The 23,450-nt window shown below is 42.9% G+C and overlaps 1 protein-coding gene across 1 annotated transcript in view; it reads left to right on the top strand.

Annotated features, from left to right (window-relative positions):
* The window catches only part of RAB31 (RAB31, member RAS oncogene family), a gene marked incomplete at both ends in the record, with an annotated part of 108,900 nt that overhangs the window by 55,309 nt on the left and 30,141 nt on the right, over positions 1–23,450 (top strand). Inside the window, 2 exons of the mRNA XM_079717372.1 lie at positions 9,424–9,495; positions 10,532–10,638. Of these exons, the coding sequence (XP_079573498.1) occupies positions 9,424–9,495; positions 10,532–10,638 (179 nt within the window). The remainder of the gene's footprint in view (positions 1–9,423; positions 9,496–10,531; positions 10,639–23,450) is intronic.

Genomic DNA, 23,450 nt, shown 5'->3' with positions numbered 1-23,450 from the left:
TCCAGGTGGTAGCTGATGAATGAATGAGTAAGGTTAGTGCCAACCCATATCTTCATCTCTGTAAGCAATGCTTCATTTCAGAGAATCGGCTGATGAGGGGAAAAAATGTGGAATTTGGGGTAGAAGACCTGTGTTCAAGGTCTTTTAAGAGCTGTGTGTGTGTGGGCAATTTACGTAATCATCCGGAGCCTCAGTTTTCTCATCTGTGAAATGGGAACACCTCCCCCATCCCCCTGTCTAGCCTGCCTGCACAGGGCTATTGGCTCATCCTGTGGGTTCAGTCTCTGAATGTTTGTTGAGTTCCTGCTGCTGCTCAGATAGGGGCTCACCGAAGGTTCTTGGAGGAGGAGGTGGCAGCTGAGAAATGTGTGAATGATGGAGGGGGCGAGCCATGTGGGTGTGGGTGGAGGAGGGTCCCGGCTGGGGAAAAAACCTGGGACTCCTTGTGGCTGCAGGTTCAGGCCTAGTGCCCCAGTGACGAGGGCCTTGACACCACAGTCCAGGGGGTGGATTTTATGCTAAGTTAGATGTTGAACAGGAAGGTGACACAATTTGACTTATATTTGAAGAAAAATCCTTCTGCTTTACAGTTAACATGATATGATGTCAAGTGTTCGCTACATTGGGCTCCAGTGGTGGGGGTGGGCTGGGCGGTAAGGAGGGGGCGGATATTAGGGGCCGCGGGTCGGGGTGCTGAGTCTGGAGGATAAGAGCACCGACGTGCGTTATACTCTGCTCTCTTCTTGTGTGTGTGTTTGAAAATTTCCATGATATAAAGTTAAAAATAGATTCGACAGTGTATGTAAACAAATATCGCAACCCAGCAGTAAAAGACAGCATCCCCCAGCCCCCGCTGTGCAGCCAGCATGGAGGCCATGGCAACATCTAAATGCACTGATGGAAGCTTTAGGACAGTGGGTCACGGGAGGCCGACCTGGGCTCAGCAAGGCGATGCACGGGGCAGGGGGGCAGGTTTCCTCGTGGCTGCATCGAGGGCCAGCTTTGCTGGCACCGGGGTGGCCAGTGCCTGTGAGTGTGGGGTCACCAGCTCGGGTATGATCCTGGGTGATGCTCTGTGGTCCCACCCCGCGGGGGACTCACCTCCACGATGGGACATTGAAGCTCAGAGGGTCGAGGACGCAGAGCCTGGTGGAGAGAGAGGGAGACGTGACCCCATCACCACATTTCCTCCGATGATTTAGGGGCAAGTGGGGCACACGTGGTCCTGCACTTATAGGACCGCTCCCCACCCCCCTGCGCCAGCCAACTGGACTGAGAGCTGAAGGTCCCTGTGGTTGGGTTTTTCATGGGTGGGAGAAACGTGAATTGCTACAGCGCTTCGAAACCTTGACTTCTGTCTTACACATTATTCTAGGGATCAGAATAGGCCAGCTCATGACCTTGTCTTTTAAAACACACTGATCCTCTTCCCCTTACTCCCACGCCAACACCGTTTTTGTGGAAAGACATTTGGATTTGGTCATATCATTTTCTGCTACAGAAGTTTTGCACATACCTTGTCAGGTGACCCTAAACCCCAGCTTCCTCCTGGGACTTTTGCTTTAACCCTTTGATCTCCGAATGCAGAGGAAGCCCTTTGACATTAACTGGCACATTAAAAGAAAAAAGAAAGCAGAGGGGAAAAAATCCCCTCCCATTGCGTAAGTAGTGTATCTTCTTAAAAAAATTTAAAAAATAATTAGGAAATATGGAAATAAGGGATGGTTTGCCTATAATGGCATTATTCAGAAGTAACCATTTTAATAGGCTTTTCTATTAAACTTTACGTATTATTGGATTTTAGGACATCTGAGTAGGCATATTAAATAGGCCTCTGCTTTTCTGTGGAGAGAGAGGGTCTGTGTAAAACATAGAAACGCTCTTCTGAATGACACAGAAAGTACATTCAGTAGTGGTTTTTCCATTCAACTTTCGCCAGCTGAGAATGTCGGAATGTCAGGAATTTTCCTTTACCACTTCCCTCTTTGTTTGAATCCTGAGGGACCTCGGGATGTGTTTTGGCTTCTGCCCTTGAGTGTGCGTGGCCCTGGTGTTCTGGGGGAGGGTGAGAATTTCTGCTCGAGCGCTGGCCCCCGAGACAGACCAGCACTGGCTCCCAGGCTGCGTGGAAGCATCTCACCAGGGACAGAGCGTTCTCTGAAAATCCTAAAACAACCAGTCCCTGAAGTTCCAGGACCTGAAGCCATAGCCCCCTGGCTTGGGTTACTCATCTGGGGAGAGAGAGCCCAGCTGGGGCCTGTCCTTGTTTGGAAATTTCATGTATTTTCCACCACTGCTCATCCTTGACGTGCAGAATTTTGCTGCTTTGGAATTTATGCCACCACCAACCTGCGTGTAAGGAATTTTGCCTGAAGCAGACTGGGTGGTCTAAAGGATTAGGTTTCCTGGAATAACACTTTCTGCCTGTGTGCTGAGTGTGTGTGTGTGTGTGTGTGTGTGTGTAGGCACACAAAGGATGCTGTGGGATGGGAAGAAGGGAGCTTTGTTTTACAGGTACAGCAAGAGCAGGGCAGGGCAAGGAGGTTCCATGCAGAGCCTGTCTCACCTTGAACCCTGAGTGTCCTCACAGAGCTGGGAAAACCTGAGCTGTCACCACCTACACCCCGCCACCGCCACCCCCAAACCTGTACAGAGCCAGACGCAGGTCAACACCCTGTCTTGGGTCTTCATCCTGTGCCCCTAAGGTGGGTTCTCAGGACACTCACTAGGTCCCTAGATGTTAATAAATATTACTTGAAAAAAGGTAAAAAGTAAATTAAAAATTCTGAGTTAAAAGCAAAATAAATAGGTTCCTTTACTGCAGAAATTTTCAGAGCCTTTCATGTACTAATAAAACTCCATAAACCTCCAGGGGAACATTGTAATATGTAGAGTTTCTCAAACTTACATGACCAAGAAACCTTTTTTCCAAAAAGTACTTCAAGGGCACAGGGTTCTGCAGAAAACCCTTCCTTGGGAAAAACTAAGCCATCTTGCCTCACGTGCCATTTCATATTTTTCAGAAACTTGAGTGTAATTGCTGCCCAGTATTCCATCATACGGCTAAGCCAAAGTTAGGTTTCCAGTCCCCGATGGTTAGACATTGAGGTTGATTACAATTTTTCAGCATTGCTGATGATTCTAAAATGAGTTCTGGTTTCTTTGAGGCCACCTCTGATCATCCCTTTCAGAAGTGGAATTGTTGAGTCAAAGCATATGAATGTTTCAAAACTTTAAAAAAATTTTTAATTTTATTGGAGTGTAGTTGATTTACAATGTTATGGTAGTTTCAGGTGTACAACAAAGTGATTCAGCTGTACATATACATATATTCAATCTTTTTAGATTCTTTTCTCATGTAGGTTATCACAGAATATTGGGTAGAGTTGCCTGTGCTATACAATAGGTCCTTGCTGGTTATCTATCTTATACATGGTAGTGTGCATGTGTTTATCCCAAGCTCCTGATTTATCCTCCCGCCCCAACATTTCCCCTTTGGTAACCATAAGTTTGTTTTCTCTGTCTGTATGTCTGTTTCTGTTTTGTAAATAAGTTCATTTGTATCATTTTAAAAAATTAGATTCTATATATGAGTGATGTCATATGATATTTGTCTTTGTTTGACTTTCTTCACTTAGTATGATGATCTCTAGGTCCATCCATGTTGCTACGCATGGCATTATTTTATTCTTCTTTATGGCTGAGTAATATTCCATTGTATATATATATATGTACCACATCTTCTTTATCCACTCCTCTGTCGATGGACATTTAGGTAAGACTTTCTAAATACATTGTCCAGATGCTTTCCAGAAAGGTCATGCCCACTTATCATTTTGCCCATTGCTGGAAGTGGGAACAGCACTTTGCACCTGTGAAAGCTGAGGGTCTTAGAAGCTCAGAGAGGGCCATTCCCTTGCGCTTACCCTGTAGACATCCAGCAATTACAAACAAACCTTCACACACATGGACATAAACAGCCTCTTCTTTTTCTTTTTTTCTTTTTTTTTTTTTTTGCGGTACATGGGCCTCTCACTGTTGCAGCCTCTCCCGTTGCGGAGCACAGGCTCCGGATGCGCAGGCTCAGTGGCCATGGCTCACGGACCCAGCTGCTCCACGGCATGTGGGATCTCCCCGGACCGGGGCACGAACCTGTGTCCCCTGCATCGGCAGGTGGACTCTCAACCACTGCACCACCAGGGAAGCCCAAACAGCCTCTTCTTTTGAGGGACAGATTGACTGTTAACAATGCCTGTGCTTCTTCTAAACAAATGTCACCTGAGAATTATCTGAACACTTTAATTTGGCATTCTGGATATTTTGTTGAATAGTTAGGGAAGAAGGGATTTTGAATTGGCACCTATTGTGCTGATTTTCAAATAACCTTTCAAGGTGAGATTTTAAAAAAAGTTTTATCAACCTCCTGTGATTGAGAACTTTGTTTCTAGAAGAATCTTTTATGAGAGTGTTTCATCAGTCTTAATTCCAACCCCATGGAAATGGAATGATGTCATAATGAGTGTTGAGGTTGATGGTGGCTTTTGTTTTATATTTGTAGGGGAAAAGTATACACATTGTAGGCCGGACGTGATTTATCTTCTTGTCCTCTACAAACATTATCTTTTGGCCAACGCATTACTGGGTTTTGGAACTGAGACACGAACTTTAACTCATTAAAACCCCCAGGTCCCTGGTAATAAAGTTTAAGTGGCTTCATCAACAGATTTATTTCAAAATGATTCCATTTGGAGGAAGGAAAGAGCAAGTAATGCATTATGTACAAAGCTCTAGTAAATAATTCATGAGCCCTGCACAGTAGTGACCGTTTCAGATTCACTTCACGGTGTTACAGCTGAAAACCAATTCTGTCTTAGAAAATCCACGATTTGCTCCTCTTTGTGTATACATTTTGTACTGACTCTCCTGCTTCGAGTGTTTAAGTGGACCATTCTTAGACGGAGGCTATTTTGGAAAAATCAACATTTTATAGAATTGGGCTAAAAGGACACTTTATATGTATTCCTTTCCATTAGCAAAGCAGGAATGTTTAAAAAAATGCATGGCTTTTTTCTCCTTTACGGCAGGAATTCTGATTTTGGTTTCTGCATCTGGAGTGGGTTGCCAAAGGATGGACTAAAAATAGATTTTTGATGCCTGACAAGGACAACAAACTCAGAGCTGGGCAGCCAGTGCCTATGGAAAGGCTCTGCCCTCAGTGACTCCTGGTCAGCCGCCATGGTCCTCCAGCTGGGAACTCCTGGGTCCATCCTGAGCTCCATCCCACCTGTTCCCTCTTCCGAAAGCCACACAGGAGCAGGGCAGTTTCTCATCAAGGTGGAGACTTGCACGAGGGCCGTAGGGCTGGGATGGGTGGCCTGCTTCTTTGCACACTCTGGTGAGGCCACACGAGCATCCTGCAGGAAAAGGACTCCTCGGCTTTGGATGTGCTTACAATTTCCAAGTAGGATCGTTTCAAGTTGGCCAGTGTTGATTCAATGAAAAGCATTGCACGGGAAGTAAAAAGAGCAATGGCTTTATTGTTTGCCAGAAAAGCATCAGGATCCGAACTTTCTCTCCCTGCTCTCCCCCTCCCCGACTCCCCAGTAAATATGGCTGCCTTTTATTTTTATTTCTTTTTCTTTTTTTTTTTTTTTTTTGCGGTACGCGGGCCTCTCACTGTTGTGGCCTCTCCCGTTGCGGAGCACAGGCTCCGGACGCGCAGGCTCAGCGGCCATGGCTCAGCGGCCATGGCTCATGGGCCCAGCCCCTCCGCGGCATGTGGGATCTTCCCGGACCTGGGCACGAACCCGTGTCCCCTGCATCGGCAGGCGGACTCTCAACCACTGCGCCACCAGGGAAGCCCCTCTTTTTCTTTTTTTAAAATTTTATTTTTATTTTATATTGGAGTGTAGTTGATTTACAATGTTGTGTTAGTTTCAGGTGTACGGCAAAGGGATTCAGTTGTACATATACATATATCCACTCTTTTTCAGATTCTTTTCCCACATAGTTTATTACAGAATATGGAGTAGAGTTCCCTGTGCTGTACAGTAGGTCCTTGTTGATTGTCTGTTCTATATATAATAGTGTATATATGTTAATCCCAAACTCCTAATTTATGCCTTCCCCCCACCTTTCCTCTTTGGTAACCATAAGTTTGTTTTCTATGTCTGTGAGTCTATTTCTGTTTTGTAAGTAAGTTCATTTGTATCATTCTTTTAGATTACACATATAAGTGATATCATATGATATTTGTCTTTGTCTGATTTACATTCACTCAGTATGATAATCTCTAGAGCCCTCCATGTTGCTGAAAATTATTTCATTATTTTTTATGGCTGAAATATGGCTGCTTTTATAAAATTTAAAAATCATTTAAAAATCATCATAAAAATTTATACAGTACAGACTCTTACGAGGAAAAGGTACACGTGATGAGAAATCCCACTGTTAACATTTTGAGAAACATAATGTTATACCTATACACACGGACACACCCAGACACATTTTACCCAAAATTATATTATGCTGCGTCTGCTGCCCTGAGACTGTTGTTTTCATTTAACGGTATGTCAAGGATATCTTTTCCTATAAATAAAAATCCTCACCATCATTTTAATGGTTGTGGCATTTCCATGATATACATACACTGTTAATGAATTCTCTATGATGAACCTTTGGGTTGTTTTGAATATTTTTCTCCCATTTACCACATAGGGATGAGGATCTTTGTGTGACGATCACAAAAGTGGAACTTTGGGATCAAACGATACGCACATTTCAACTTTTTGTTATATGTTACCAATGGTAGCTTTGAAAGAAGATCTCTTTTTTAAAAAAAAAATAAAAATTGTATATGTTTAAGGTGTGCAACACGATGATTTGATGTATGTATATGTAGTGAAATGATTACTGCAGTCAAGCTAATTAGCATATTTTCTCTTCACTTAGTTACCCTTTTTAAGTGGTGAGAACATGTGAAATCTATTCTCTTGGCAAATTTCCAGGTTCAAGTATTATCAACCACTGTCATCACGCTGTATATTCCATCTCTAGACTTACCCACATAGCTGCAACCTCATCCCCTTTGATCAGTGTCTTCCCATCCACCCCTACCCAGCGCCCTCAGTTCCTGCTAACCACCACTCTGTTCTTTGCTTCTATGTACTTGACTTTTTTTAAAAATTGATGTATAATTGTCATACCACATTATGTTAGTTTCAGGTTTACAACATAGTGATTTGGTGTTTGTATGTATTGTGAAATGATCACCACAGTCAGTCTAGTTCACATCCTAGGTAACATTCGTCACTGCACAGTTACAATTTTTTTTCTTGTGATGAGAACTTTTAAGATCTATTCTCTTAGGAACTTTCAAATATACAATACAGTATTATCAACTATAGTCACTATGCTATTGATTCCCTCCCCTGACTTATTTATTTTATACTTGGAAGTTGGTACCTTTTTTTTAATATAAATTTATTTATTTTATTTATTTATTTTTGGCTGCGTTGGGTCTTCGTTGCTGCGCGGGGCTTTCTCTAGTTGCGGAGAGCGGGGGCTACTCTTTGTTGCAGTGCGCGGGCTTCTCATTGCGGTGGCTTCTCTTGTTGCAGAGCACGGGCTCTAGGTACGCAGGCTTCAGTAGTTGTGGCTCGTGGGCTCTAGAATGCAGGCTCAGTAGTTGTGGCGCACGGGCCTAGTTGCTCTGCGGCACGTGGGATCTTCCCAGACCAGGGCTCCAACTCGTGTCCTCTGCATTGGCGGGGAAGCCCAGAAGTTGGTACCTTTTGACCACCTTCACCTATTATGCCCACCCCTACCCACGGCCTCTGGCGACCTCCAGTCTGCTCTCTGTATCTGTGAATTCAGTTTTTCGATCCACATGTAAGTGAGATCATATGGTATTTATCTTTCTCAGACTGACTTACTTCACTTAGCATGATGCCCTCAAGTTCTCTCTGTGGTATTGCAAATGGCAAGATTTCATTATTTTTTATGGCTGAATAATATTCCTGTGTGTGTGTGGTGTGTTTATATATGTGTGGTGTGTGTGTGTGTGTGTGTATGTGAGTGTGTATGTGTGTGTGTGTGTGTGTGTGTATCATATCTTATTAATGATCCATTTATCAGTTGATGGACACTGGTAGTTTTTCCATGTCTTGACTTTTGTAAATAATGCTGTTGTGTACATGAGGGCGAATATATCTTTTCAAGTTAGCATTTTTGTTTTCTTCAGATAAATATCCAGAAAAGGAATTGCTGGGCCATTTAGTAGCTCTATTTTTAATCTTTTGAGCAACCTCCATACTGTTTTCCATAGTGGCTACACCAATTTACATTCCAGACAACAACGTACGAGGGTACCCTTTTCTCCACATCCCCACCAACACTTGTTATTTCTTGTCTTTTTAATAATACCTGTTCTAAAAGGTGCAAGGTGATATCTCATGTGGTTTTGATTTGCAGTTCCCTGATAGTTAGTGGTGTTGAGCATCTTTCCATAAACAGGTCTTAAAATACATTCCTGTGTAGTGTATGAGTGCCTCCTGCCCCAAACCCACACCAACCCTGGATATGATCAATCTTTTTAATACTTAATAAATTAATGAATACCCTATCATTGCTTTTATTTTCATTTCTTTTATTATCATTGAACATATTTAAAAGTATTTATTGGCAATTTATTACTTTTCCTCTGTGATTTATCTATCTATATATATCCTTTGTTCATTTTTCTATTGAGCTGAGTTATCTTTTTCTTATTGTCTTTCAAAACACCTCTGTGATATATTCTTCAGATATATTCAAATATATTTAAAGATATATTCTTCAAAACATACATAAAATCTGTATGTATCCCCAGGATAAGTATCTGTCCTGCTTGGGGATGAATGATTCTCATGACCAGCAACACTTGCTCTGTTCACGTTTGGAACGAAGCTCATCTCTCTCACCACTTGTTGTGAATTTGTGGGACGGCAGCCTTCCAGACCCGAGGGCGGGGGCCGAGATGCCCTTGCTGCAGTGTTCTTCCTTAGCAGCCAGGCCCGGGTGGTGTGATTTGTGCCAGTCTTGTCTTTTCCTTCCCTTGGCAAACATCTTATCGCTGTGTCATCCTAATGAGATTGCCCTGGGTCCACCATATTAGATAAGTGATGAGCGGTAGAGAAAAGAAAATTCATAGGATAGCAACATTGAAAATAACGTTTATTTTTGGCTTTTCCCAAGAATGAATTTCATGGTTTATAAACTACAAGGGAATGTGCCATTGAGGAGGAACATTTATCATCTGATCTGAATTCTGGGGAAATTCTAGGGATCCTATAGGGATGATGTAGGGTGATAATTTTATGTTTAATTTGGGATTGCATAAAGTATGTTCACTTTGGCCTAAAACTATCCATTGTTCCTAAACAGTTTCATTCACTGGCTCCCATGTACTATCGTGGATCTGCAGCAGCTGTCATAGTGTATGATATTACCAAACAGGTAAGAGGTCCCCTTTAGAATTTAGGTGCCGTTTATGGTGATCCTCCTAGAAAGACCAAGGCAGAGACATCACTGGGTCTCACCAGCAGCCTGGGGTGAGATTGCACAGTATGCTGGTTGGGGTGAGTGAACACCAAATTTTGAGTTTCTCTCATCTCTATGTAGCTAAGCCTTTCAAATCTACCTGCTAAATTAAATAAACAACAATGATCTTTCGTTTTTAAAATTGACTGTTTGTAAGGGCAAGGTTATGCCTGCTAATACTGGTCTCCAGAATGTCAGATTTTTAGGAAAAGGAAAATTACTTTTAAATGTTGCATGTTTGATGGTTATAGATACTTATTTCCTATTAGTGTTTCAATCATACAACTTGAAACGCCAAGGATGATGTTTATATATGTATAGTGTGTCTGCGTGCATATGGGATGAATGTATTTTTAGTTATCATTTTGAGGATCCAGGATACCCATCAATGAGTAACAGCAGTGGTCTGCTGGCATTTCCCCCACTCCTGGAGCTCAGCGTTCAGGACCTGCTTAACTGAACTTAGTTACCTGCTTTAACTAATTCGATGCTGGGACCATCCATGAGTTCCTGAGCACTGCTTCCTAAATGGAGTGGCTACCTTGGCTGTTTCCTGGAGGTCATTGTGAGGGAAGAGCAGTTAGGAAAATAGGACTCTAAAGCATGCGTTTATGCGCATGTGTGTATGTGTGTGTGTATGTGTGTTCAGTCCTATAGCTTTGTCTTACTCAAGTTGAGGTAAGGCTAACATTAATGTTATTTATAAAAGAAAATTGCTAATACGATTATCTTAACTTCAAGTTTCCATTTTAGAAGGGGAACTTTTTACAGGCTCTGTAAGTATAACTTAGTTAATATTAAATTTTGTGCCCAGGTTGGGGTAGTATGTTAACCTTCGTGTGCCCCCTGAAGATATTTTTCTTCATTAAATTATATTGGGTTTGTATTTCTACATGGTTCAGATATTACACTGATGGGTCTTTCCCAAGATTGATTTACACTTTTGGTTTAGGATTCATTTCATACCTTGAAGAAATGGGTGAAAGAACTGAAAGAACATGGTCCAGAAAACATTGTGATGGCTATCGCTGGAAACAAGTGCGACCTCTCAGATATTAGGTAAGATGCATTTTAAAAATGTCTATGCAGTTCAAGTCCTCCATCCTGAATGTCTGTGCGTAAAAGGCTGTCGCAACTGTGTGGTTAAGTCTGTTCTCAGTGTCATAATTTAATTGATGTCATTCACTTGTGGTGATCAAGGTGGTATTTATTCAACCAGAATAGAATTGAGGGAAAAATAATAGGGAGATGCACATTTGAGAGAGCACCCACTCATGAATATTTAAATCAAATCTCCTGTACAGAGTACAGTTACACCCCTGACTCTAGATGTCTTTGGGCTAAATGGTTTTAATATTTTTTTAAATTAATTAATTCATTTATTTACTTGGCCATGCCGCACGGCTTGCAAGATCTTAGTTCCCCAACCAGGGATCGAACCCGTGCCCCCTGCAGTAGAAGCTCGGAGTCCTAACCTCTGGACTGCCAGGGAATTCCCTTATTATTGTTTATTGTTACCTTTTCTGTTGTTTTTGTCATTATTACTACTATTACCATTTTAGTAACATTTTCATATGGTGAGGAGGGTTAGAATTCTTCACATTTTCCACAGCATCCCTGTTTGTTTTAGTTCTAGACTTTAACTTAAGGATGTAGCCAGGTCTATATGATCTCACTGTTTTGTTCTAAGATCTGAATTTGATGCATCGTATGTGAACATTTTGGCTTCTCCCAGAGACACTGGATATTGAACTTCCTCTGCCAGGACAGAGGTTTGTAGGGACCCAGTCTGTGTAGACTAGAGCTGTGATGATAGCTTTATGTAGCCTGATAAGCTAACTATTTTTACTAAATAAAACTGAAATAAAAAAGAAAACAGTGAATTTGTATTGTCTCCATCCCCTGGTTAATTTAATTATCAGCAATTCGAGTAGTTGATTTTCGTAAAGACAATGATACATGCTTCAGGTTTTGCTACTCCAAACATGATTAAACCAAAGTGTAATGAACAACAGGAATAGATCTTGCAAAAGCCCTTAAGATGGCCTTTGCCAAATTGCTCTGTTTCTTTGGGATTTCAGAAGCTTTATATCACATTGCATCAGGTTGGTTTATAGTAACAGCCATAACCACCACTTACTTGTTTGTTTTTCTGGGGGCTGGACAAATCTTTAAACTCCCCAGACTTAGTTCAGATCTCTGCCTTCTGCACTGTAATCCTGAAACAGCCTGCTTGTCTAGAATTCCCAGATGAATGGTTTAACTTTTGTCATGGGAAGGAGGTGGGGTGGGTGGGTGGAGGCAGCCTCTGCTGAGAGAAAGCCTTTGCTCTCATCTGACACCATTGAATTGTGATAAAGGTGCGACTTTCAGTGAACTAAGCCTTGTGTGCTATGGGAGAACTAATGGATGACAATTTAAGCAGAAAACGATTTAAACGTGAATGGAATTAGTTAGGACTCTTGACTATAGGGAATTGAAACTCAATTGAAATTAATTTCAGGAAAAAGGGGAATTTATTGGAAGGTACTGGGATCCACATGGTAAAAAAAACAAGGGTGCCTTTAGCTCTGGTATTTGATATGTTCCAGCTTTGGTTTCTAGAAAGATCCTGGCCTGGCGCTCTCTTTGTTTCTACACTGCCATAAAAGGATTGCCCCACGTCATGAGAAAGCATTTGTGGCCAAGGGAGGGGATGTGGGTGGGACAGATGATTTCTCCCACCATAATCACAAGAATGGGAGGGTGGGTGGTTTTGAAGAGGGGCAGTTCCTGGAAAAGTCCAGCCTGATGTCTGTGACATGTTGGTTTGGCCGCTGGCACCAAAGTCACACCGTTTCTCAGGGTGGAATTCACTGTTTTGCATTCTCCTCAGCAGACATTCTGCTTTGTCTGCTTATCTATACTCCATCCCCAAAGGGAGATGATCCAGTACTACCTCCAGCTTCCAGTGTGACATCATGGGGTCACTGTCCCATGAGCCCACACCCCCTGGTTTGGCCTCAGTGGGTCTGAATGTGGCTTCTCCAGCTCCCGTAGTTGTGGTTTAAAGGGTGGAATGTGGATCTCTTGTTAGACACAAAACTCTCTTAGATTTTTCTCTTAAATTCTCCTTGTTATTGAATCAAGGACATAACTCCCTTTGCGATTCTTCTTCAAACCTCTGATTAACTCAACAAGAAAACCCAGTTTGATGCTAGTAAATTTAAAATTTTTAAGCATTTAATATATTTTATTGAGATAATTGACAAACCATAAGACCCATCTGTTTTAAGTATGCAGTTCAATGAATTTTGTGTATGTATAGAGTTGTCTAGTCAGCCTCACATCTCATTTCAGAACATCTCCACTCTACAAACAAGCATCATGCTCATTTACAGCCACTTCCAATTTCCACCTCCTTCCCGCCCCTAGCAACCACTAATGTACCTTTCTGTCTTTATTAATTTGCCTTTTGTGGACATTTTGTATAAATGAAATCATACAAATGTGGTCTTCTGTGCCTGGCTTCTTTCACTCAGCATATTCCAAGGTCCATCCATGTTGAAGTTTGTATCAGTTACTTCATTCATTTTCATGGCTAACTGTTATTCCATTGTGTGAATATACCACATTTTATTTTTTCATTCACCAGTTGAAATTCAAGTTGTTTCCACCTTTTGGCTATTATGAAAAGTGCTGCTGTGAATAATCATGTACAAATTTTATATGGACATATGTTTTCATTTCTCTTGGGTATATACGTAGGAGTAAAATTTTGGGGTCATTTGGTAACTCGGTATTTAATAATTTGAGGAACTGCCAAACTTTAAAAAAGAGGGAAAAAAAGAACTTCAACCCTAGCCTCACACCTTATATAAAAATTACTCTAAAATGAATCATAGACTCTAATGTAAAATGTAAAACTCTTAGAAACTTTTAGAAAAAATCTAAGAGAAAATCTTGAGAATCTGGGGTTAGGCAAAGAGTTCTTAGACTTGATAGCAAAAGCCCAGTGTATCTAAGGAAAAATTGATCAATTGGACCTCTTCAAAATTAAAAACATTAGCTCTGTGAAAGCCCATGAAGAGGATAAAAGACAACGTACAGACTGGGAGCAAATATTTGCAAACCAAACATCTGACCAAGGAGTAGCATGTAGGCTACATAAAGAACTCTGAAGACTTAATGTTTAACAAAGTCTGATTGTAAAATGGGCAAAAGAGACGAGCAGACATTTCACCCAAGAGAATATCAAGATGTTGAGCAAAGCCCTGAAAAGATGTTGAATGTCATAATCAGACCATCAGAATGGCTAAAATAAGAAAGAAGAATAACAACTAGTGTGGGTGAGGGTGGGGAAGAACTGGATCCTTCGTACATTGCTGATGTGAGTGTAAAACTCTGGAAAACACTTTGGCGATTTCTTTAAAAACTAAATATAAAATTACCATATGCCCCAGCAATCACACTCTTGGGCATTTGTCCCAGAGAAATGAAAACTTACGTTCACAGAAAACCTGCACATGAAAGTTAATGGAAACTTTTTTTAAAATTAATTATTTGTTTATTTATTTACTTTTGATTGCACTGGGTCTTAGTTGAGGCATGTGTGCTCCTTAGTTGTGGCCAGCAGGCTCCTTAGTTGCAGCATGTGAACTCTTAGTTGCGGCATGCATGTGGGATCTAGTTCCCTGACTAGGGATCAAACCCATGTCCCCTGCATTGGAAGGCAGATTCAAAACCACTGCGCCACCAGGGAAGTCCCCACAGAAACCTTATTTGTGATGGAATCAGCCCAGATGTCCTTCTGGGCACACCAGGGTGTGTCACACCGTGGAATACTACTCAGCAGTGAAAAGAAACAAAACGGGTACAAGCAACCTGGACAAACCTCCAGGGAAATATGCTGAGTGAATAAAGCCAGTACCGAGGGTTTCATGTTGTATGATTCCACTTATATAACTTTGGGGAATGAAACCATTTTAGAATTAGAGGGAGATGAGTGGTTATGGTCAGGGTGAGGTGGGTGGGGGTGGGGGGAAGGACAGCATGGACGTAAAAGGGCAGCACGAGGCATCCTTGTGATGCTGGAAATGTCCACCTCTCTGTGGGGAGGACACGAGCCTACACAAGTGATAATACACACACACAAAGCACCAGTAAAACCAGGGGAATCTGAACAAGATGGAGTGTATTGGTGTCAGTATCCTGGGTGTGATGTTACAGTTTTGCAGAACGGTGCCATTTGGGGAAACAGGGCAAAGCGTACAAGGAGTCTCTCAGTATTATTTCTTGTAACTGAGTGTGAATCCACAGCTACCGCAGTACAAATTTCAGTTAACAAAGTTGGATTTCGATAAAAATAATAAGTAAATATTAGGCAGTGGTGTGTGTGTGTGTGGACATGTATATGTGCACATATACATGCATATTATGTATTTATATATGATTAACTACAGTTTTGTAAATGCACTGAGCCAAAGGATGAATTTAACCACTCCCCCGCCACACCCACTGTACAGAAGAAAAACGAGAACTATATTAAAAACTCCCATTTAGGAAAGCGGGGAAGGGGAAGCCTGGTGGATTGGTCCTTGCCCAGAGGGTAAACTTTCTCCCGCTAGACAGAAATAGTCTGGTAAACGATAGGCCTGCGAGCCTAATGACACCTGCTGTTGACTCCTTTCCATGGCAGTGGAATTGCGTTCTTGGCCAACCAATCCAGCTGCTCCAGATTCTGCCTGCCGGTACGATTTTTCTGCGGAGTCAGCCAAGTCTCTACACTCCAGACCTTATTTAGAGCTTGACCTTCTTTTACTCTAATCTAAAATACTTTGCTCTTCTGTAATTGCCACAAGACTATAGTTTCTTTTTCACTGGGGGTTGGAGAAGGAGAGTATGTAGATTTGGTGTGTGTGTGCACGTGCGTGCGTGTGTGCGTAGCGGGAGCTGGGCTCACCTAACAGACTTTGGTTGTGTAAGCTTGTAAATCCTTGAGCAGAGCTAGGCCTGGCGTATTTTGAAAGTGCCTAGACTTGAAATGGGATTAACTCCCTGAACTTGACTCAGCCCGCTGGAGGCTTGTGTGCAGAAGTGCTTCGCAGGGGAGATGCCGATCATGGGGTCAGTGGGTTTCACATCCACCAATATTCCAGAAGAGGGTAGAAGGGTCTGACCACACCCCAGCGTGAAATGCCCTCACGGGCATCTGGTCAGAGGAACTCAGGACTTCCAGTTTGGATTTTTTTTTTTTAAGGCTCCTGATCTTTGTGAGAGGTTTTCCTGAATATCTTGAAGAATTCTAGACAGAATCTCCTCGGGCTCAGATTATTGTAGAGTTGGAGTGATGTGTGGTCTCTCTGAACCCAGGCGAGGAAGCAAACCGGAGTTGGTGATACTGTGCGTGAGAAGACTGTCCCCAGCTTGTGCCCAGCAGGTGCTCCGGGGACATCCCTTCCCTGCTTTCCTGCCCCCTCCCTCCCCAGTGAGGACGGGCCTTGGGGAGAAGTGTGTGTGACTCCTGATGGGGCCTAGGGGATGGGGTACCTCCCTTCTCCTTACCATCTGCTGATGCTGGGAGGGGACGTTGCAAATTGGGGACATTTTAGGAACATACATAGTTGAAAGAAAATCAGAGAGCCTGCGCTGAACTGACTGTGCAGGGCCTGAGGTGGCCGGCTGGAGGAGCGCAGCCAGCTTGGAGCCCAGACAGTGACCATTTGCTGACGTGTGCTGAGCAGGGCGGGTCCCAGGCTTCTGAACTAGTAACACGAGGCCTCCGGCTAATTCCAGGTGGCTCTGATGAGGGCACATTTGGCCTGGGGTCTAGAGAGAAAAGAAACCTTCTTCTCAGAAAGTCTGGAGAGCCTGCCAGAGACTGCACAGCCTTGTCCTGGGCCTGGTGGGAAACTTTGGGCAAACAAGTCTTGAAAAGAAAAAAAAGAAATAGATCACCTCGCTTTAGGAGTTTTAAAAGTTCCATGAACATAAGAACTGCTTAGCACACTTGTTAAAATTCAGATTCCAGGATTCAGTTCCGTAGATTCTGATTCAATAGGGCAGGAGCAGGCTGGGGACAAATGCATTTCGTAAAGCAGTTCTTTTACAAGTGGTCCAAGGGCCATACTCGCAAAAGCATTGCCTTAGGTGATAGGAGTTGATGTGGGGGGAGAGGGACGGGGCCCTGGAACCTGGATGGGCTTCTGACTGCAGGCCACACCTGCCTGGGCCTCCCTGCTGCCCTTCGGAGCTCACGGAGGCTGGAAACAGTGGTCCAGCATCATTCAGGATATGGAAGAAGCACCACTGACCCACCATCTTGTCCCCTTCAGAAGCAGCTCCAGTTCTCTGCCCCCTTTTTTGCATCTCACGGTGATAGTCATCAGGAAAAAAGATGCGATTGTGGGTTGGTTTGCCTCCATCTGATTCATATCAGATGCCGCTGGACCAGCATCTTGCACCCAGCCCCCTCCCGGACGCTGGGACTCCCCCAGATCCAGCCTGTACTTGGTTGCCTTGGCTTAGGCCAGGAATTAGGATCACCTTGCTTGGGTGCTTTCATGTGATGCACTGCAGGTATTTCAGGAACCATCTGCTTTAATCAATGATGGGGGGAAGGATCCTCCAGGTGTTGAGGTTAGAGGAGGAAGAGGATTCCCTATCCCACCCCTGACACTTCAGCCAGAATCCCCCCTTCACTTTTCCCCATCAGCCTTTCAAGCAGCCTTGATCCGTAGCCATCATAATAAGTAATTTATTGGAGAAATTATGCCCACCCCACCCCTACCTCATAGCAGGCTCCCGTTCTGTTTCCTTGATTTTCTTTTCCCGATTTTGGACTCTTGACTCTGTACACAAACCCCCCTGTGACCTCTCCAGATTAGGAGCTCTTCCTGCCTTTCTTGATCACTTAGACATTGGCCTTCCTCTAATGGGTTCAAGCTCAGGGGTCTCCTGACATCCTTAGGGCTGTGAACGAATCAGAAAGGGTGAAGGAGTGATGGTGTAGAAGTGCTGATAGGAGAGAGCCTTTGAGGTCTGATTTATTTTATCTTGCCCATGGTAGCAGGTGGAAGTTACCCACCGAAAGTAGTGGTGGAGTCCGGGGCTTGGAGAGGTGGTGAGTGATGACCTGGGGATGCCCAAGGTTCCTCCCTTCCCCCCCACTAAATACAACCCAGGAGATGATCAGGGATGGAATCCTGAGGAATGGAATCAGGGTCTCTGAGATCTTATAACAACACTTCTGGTGTCTCTAAGAGAAACATTGTGAGAGATTGGTTGGGCTGCTGCCAATGAGTCAAGACTTTTCTCCTGGAGTAGAGGTCGTCTTCCAAGAACAGAGCAGCTGGGGTAGAAGTGAAACTAGGCTGGGGGACGAGGAAGGTGATTTATTCTACCAGTTTTCAGTTATTCGGTTAGCAAATAACTTTTGGTAGTTCTGTGTGGAGCAAAGTACTATGGGAAGTACAAGAAAAGAGAAGAAATTATTGTCTTAGAGCTATTTATTTCTATTTGGGGAGCCAAGAGGGATATACAGGGAGAGGAAAATATCTAATGAGTAATACAAGGCTATGTTTAATAAAGTTCCAAAGTTAAGGTGCAGGAAGGACAAAGGGATTCAGGAAAGGGAAAGTCCGTAGTTGCAGACGGTGATTTGGAAAGGCTCCTGGATAAAATGTGTCACAAGCTGGGCTGTTCAGGATGAGTCGGGTAGGAGGAAATTCCAGGAAGGGAAGATCATGGACAAAGGCATGGGCGTGGGAGGGCCTTTGATAGGTGTCATGGCAGGGTCGGGGGGGACATCAAGAGTATCTACCTGATCGTCTGCCCTCGGGAATAGGGAGAGGATGGGTGGGTGGTGAGTGGCTTAAAAGTATGCAGAGTGTCTGGGCTCAAGGCTCAGGGCCAGGATGGCAAACCCCCGAGGTGCTGCCTCCTACTTCTGTCTCTCATCCCCAGGCTCCATCGCCCATCAGTCATGGCTCTGTCTTCTCCTGAGCCTCTGTGGTCTCAGGCTTCTTCTTAACACAGAGCTGCATGTAGTCACCACCAGCTAAAGCAATGGAACCTATCTGCCAACACCATGGTAGGCATGGGGGCCTCTCTGGATTCTTGAGCAAGTAAGGCTTCTTGCAATTTCCTGTGTCATCTAGAGCGGGAAACCAGGGTGAGAGCTGGACATTGCAGGCTCAGTACCCCCTGTGCAGCTTCCTGAAACACATGCCAACCCCGTCAGAAATCATCAGGCACCAGTGGTTTCAAGTTTTGGGGAGAAAGTTGAGGTCTTCAGTAGATGAAAAATATATTTGGAAATAAATATTTTTTTACTAAGAATATATGAACTGCTTTCACTTCTTACGTGTGACTCCAAAACTCATTCCAGTCTTGACAGTGGGCCAAAAATGGGTATAAGAGTTCGTTTAAAACTATACAAACCAAATAACAGAACTTGAGATGTTAGATGATAAAAATCCAATTTATTCCAAATACTAAAAAGCAAAAAAGCCAACGAACATCAAAAGCCACTACTGTGCAAGGTGTGGAAATATCATGGCAAGTATTAAAACACACCCAGGGACTTTCCTGGCAGTCCAGTGGTTAGGACTCAGAGCTTTCACTGCCGTGGCCCTAGGTTCAATTCCTGGTCGGGGAACTAAGATCCCACAAGCCACGCGACACAACATAAACAAACAAACAAGTAAATGAATGAATAACACATCCAGCATTTTCCTTACATGAGATGAGGAAGCAGAGCAGAGTCTGCGCTGTTAAAATGTGCATTTTGTGCCCTGAGATGCACCTTCCCATGTTTCTACCTTCTTCTGATGCTGTGTAGCATCTACTGCTATTATCCAAGTGGGAGGGAAGGAACTGAAGACTGACCTCCCCAGAGAGGGATCTGGAATTGCTCTGTTTCAGTTATAAAGTATTCTTAATGAAGAATCTATAAAACATTTACATATGTCTTAAAGAATAATACGAATTTTAAAGAATAAAATGAACAGCTCTGTACCTACTCAATCACACCCCCTTCTCCCCATCCAGAAGTAACTGCTGCTCTGACTTTTGTGATAACCATCACTTTTTTTCTTTGTACTTTGCCACCCATGTTTGCATATCTAAACAATAGATTTAGGTTTGCCTGTTTTTGAACTTTGTGTAAATGGAATAACCCTGAGTGTATTATATGATGGTTTGTCTCTTACCTCAACATGCCTGCGAGATTTCATCACAACGAACGTTAGCTGTACCTTGTCCGTTTCCACGGCTGTACACGTTTTTTTTTTTTTTAAAGGCAGTCTTAATACACTTTATTTACTTTTTAATTTTTATTTACAAATTTATTTATTTATTTTTGGCTGCGTTGGGTCTTCATTGCTGCGTGTGGGCTTTCTCTAGTTGCAGCGAGTGGGGGCTACTCTTCGTTGCAGTGCACGGGTTTCTCATTGTGGTAGCTTCTCTTCTTGCGGAGCACGGGCTCTAGGCACACGGGCTCAGTAATTGTGGCTCTCAGGCTGTAGAGCATAGGCTCAGTAGTTGTGGCACACAGGCTTTGTTGGTCCACGGCATGTGGGATCTTCCCAGACCAGGGCTCAAACCTGTGTCCCCTGAACTGGCAGGTGGATTCCTAACCACTGCGCCACCAGGGAAGTCCTGTGCACGGTTTATTTGATGAGTGCAACACAGCTTATCTATCCATCCTACAGGTGATGGGTATTTGCATTATTTCTGCCTTGTTATTATGAACATTGCTTCTTGAACATTCTTGCATATCTCATAGCGCCACGTGTTAGCATTCCTTTAGGTTCAGGTGTGTAAGAGTCTAATTGCTGAGTCACAGGGTGAGCGCAAGCTCAGTTTTACTAGGTGATGCCAATGTTTTCCAAAGAGGACACCGGTAGTGCAGGAGGCTTCCTGCTACTCAACACCCTTAGTGCTGTAAGACGCCAGGACATGGAGAGAGATCTGATAAGAATTTCAGTTTGCGTTTCCCCAGTTACCAGGGAAGTTGGCATGTTTTTATTTATTGGCCATTCAAGTTTCGTCTTGTGTGAAGAGCCTGTTCAAGACTTTGCCACTTTTTCTCTTGGGATATTTACCTTCATCTTGTTTATTCATCTATCTATCTATCTATCTATCTAATTTGATGGTGTGTGTTGAAATATCTTCTTCAAATTTATGTCTTGTATTTTCACTCTTTATATATATTTTTTTAACTTTTATTTATTTATTTATTTATTTTTGGCTACATTGGGTCTTCGTTGCTGTGCGCAGGTTTTCTCTTTTGCAGCGAGTGGGGGCTACTCTTCGTTGTGGTGCGCGGGCTTATCATTGCTGTGGCCTCTCTTGTTGTGGAGCATGGGCTCTAGGCGCGCCGGCTTCAGTAGTTGTGGCACGTGGGCTCAGTAGTTGTGGCTCGTGGGCTCTAGAGCACAGGCTCAGTAGCCGTGGCGCACGAGCTTAGTTGCTCCGCGGCATGTGGGATCTTCCTGAACCAGGGCTGGAACCCATGTCCACTGCATTGGCAGGCAGATTCTTAACCACTGTGCCACCAGGGAAGCCCTCTCTTTATATTTTTACAGCATCAGAAGCCTGTAATTCGTACCTAAGAGAATTTATCAATTTTTACCTTTATGTTTTTTGGGGGGGAATGGTCGAGGGAGGGCAAATCATTTAAGAAATCTTTCTGCACCCCTGAGATCATGAAGATATTCCACTGTGTTGATTATCTTTTAAAAACTTTACAGTTTTGTTTTCCTGTCTGTCTTTAAGTCACTTGGTACTGATTTTATGTGTGCTGCCTAGTTTCTCCTATGTGGATATCCAGTCTTCTCAGCACTCTTGGTTGTAAAGTCCATTCTCTCCCCACTGAAATTCCACCTCAGTCGTGTATCACGTGTCCTGGGTGCACAGGTCTGTTTCTAGGGCTCTCTATTCTGTTTCACAAGCCGACTTACCTATCCTCATACCTATACTACACTGACTTAATTATCACAGCTTTATCATGAGTCTTGATAAATGGTCTTGGACTTCTGATATGGTCTGGAATCTCCATAACTGATATTTGTTGGCCCCAGGGAAGGTTTCCTGAGAGTGTAGGGTGTGGGTATGGATGTGTGAGTTGTGGTCTGGTGGAGATTAGGAGAGTGTTGGGGCGCAAATCTACATGTGTGTGTTGGGGAGTGTTTATTTTTATGGCCGCTTTAAAAAATATTTAAATAAACTTTAGTTTAGAATAGTTTTATATTTACAGAAAAGTTGCAAAGATAGTATGGAGTTCCCATATACCCCATATCCAGTTTTCCCTGTTGTTAGCATCTTACATTAATTACTGTGGTACATTTGTCACAGCTAAGGAACCTACATTATACTTTATGTAATACTTTATTATTAACTGAAGTCCATACTTTACTCAGATTTCATTACTTTTCCCCTAATATCCCTTTTTTATTATAGGATCCCACCCAGAATATCATATTACATCTAGTTGCCATGTCTCTTTAGGATCCTTTGGGCTGGGACAATTTCTCAGACTTCCTTTGTTTTTGATGACCTTGACAGTTTTTAGTATTAGTCAGATATTTTGGAGACTGTCTCTCAATTGGGGTTTGCCTGATGTGTTTCTCATGATTAGACTGAGGGTTTGTGTTTTGGGGAGGAAGACCACAAGGGTGAAGTGCTCTTTTCATTACTTTATTATTAATTAAGCATAGCAGGGGTTCATGTTATCAACACAATTTGTTATCCCTGATGATATTGACCTTGATCACCTGGGTGAGGTGGTGACTGTAAAGTTACCCTCCCCCGCTTTGCTTACCATGCTCTTTGGAAGGCAGTCCCTGTTCCCAGCCCTCACTCAAGGGGTAAGGCTTGTCCTCCACCTCCTCGAGGGAGGAGTCCCTACATAAATTATTTGTAATTCTTCTGCTGATGAAATTTGTCTCACCCCCAATTTATTTATTCAGTCATTTACTTATATCAGTGTGGACTTATGGATATTTATCTTATACTTTAAGTTATAATGCAGTATTGTATCATTTAATTTGTTACCCAAATTGCTCCCACTTTGGCCGCTGGGAGCTCTTTCTTTTGGCACCTGTGTCCCTTTAACATGTGCACATCATTTTGGGTTTTGAGTACTTCCTTACTTTCTGACACAATAAGATGTTCCAGGCCCATCTTGGATGGTTTAGGCTACAACCCTAGACTCAGCCATTTCTCCAAGCAGCCCTCATTCCTTTTACTGGAGAAGGGTATTTAGAAACCAAGATCTGGGCTGGGTGTGCTCATTGCTACTGGGGTGTCATTGAGTCTAGGCCCTCTGGGTGAACAGAGCTGGGAAGTATACGTATGTATGCTAACAGGAGTATACATACACACATACCTATAATTATTTCTGTAAGTATCCATTTGTATCTATATTAAGATAAACATAAGGTTCATATTGATAACTCTGACTTTAATCCAGAACCATAGGGATCATTGTAACCTTCTTTACAGGGCAGGGGAGGGATGTTTTAAAAAATTCTCAACTGATGTATGATTAAACAGAGGGATAAGCTTTGGTTGCTGGAGATTTTCTTAGAAGATACAACAATCTTTCCCCTTTCACTTTACATATTGCCCAGACCTTTAAGAGTTCAAAATGTGACTTCTGTGAAGAAATACAGCTATGTCAGTGGTTACTTTCAAATGGCATGATATTTACTTATCTTTATATACTGTTCACTTAGGCAGTGGATTGAAAACAAGTTTAACCATCATCACCATTATCATCATTGTCAACCTGAATTGAATGCTTACTATGCGCCAGATACTATTATACGTAGTTTAACTGAATCTTCACAGCCCAGTGAGAGTTACAATCATTCTCCCATCTTATCAAT

Source organism: Hyperoodon ampullatus (assembly GCF_949752795.1).
Source record: "Hyperoodon ampullatus genome assembly, chromosome: 13".
Taxonomy (NCBI): Eukaryota; Metazoa; Chordata; class Mammalia; order Artiodactyla; family Ziphiidae; genus Hyperoodon; species Hyperoodon ampullatus.
Note: the sequence above shows the minus strand (reverse complement) of the source record. Positions and strands in the feature narration are given on the sequence as shown.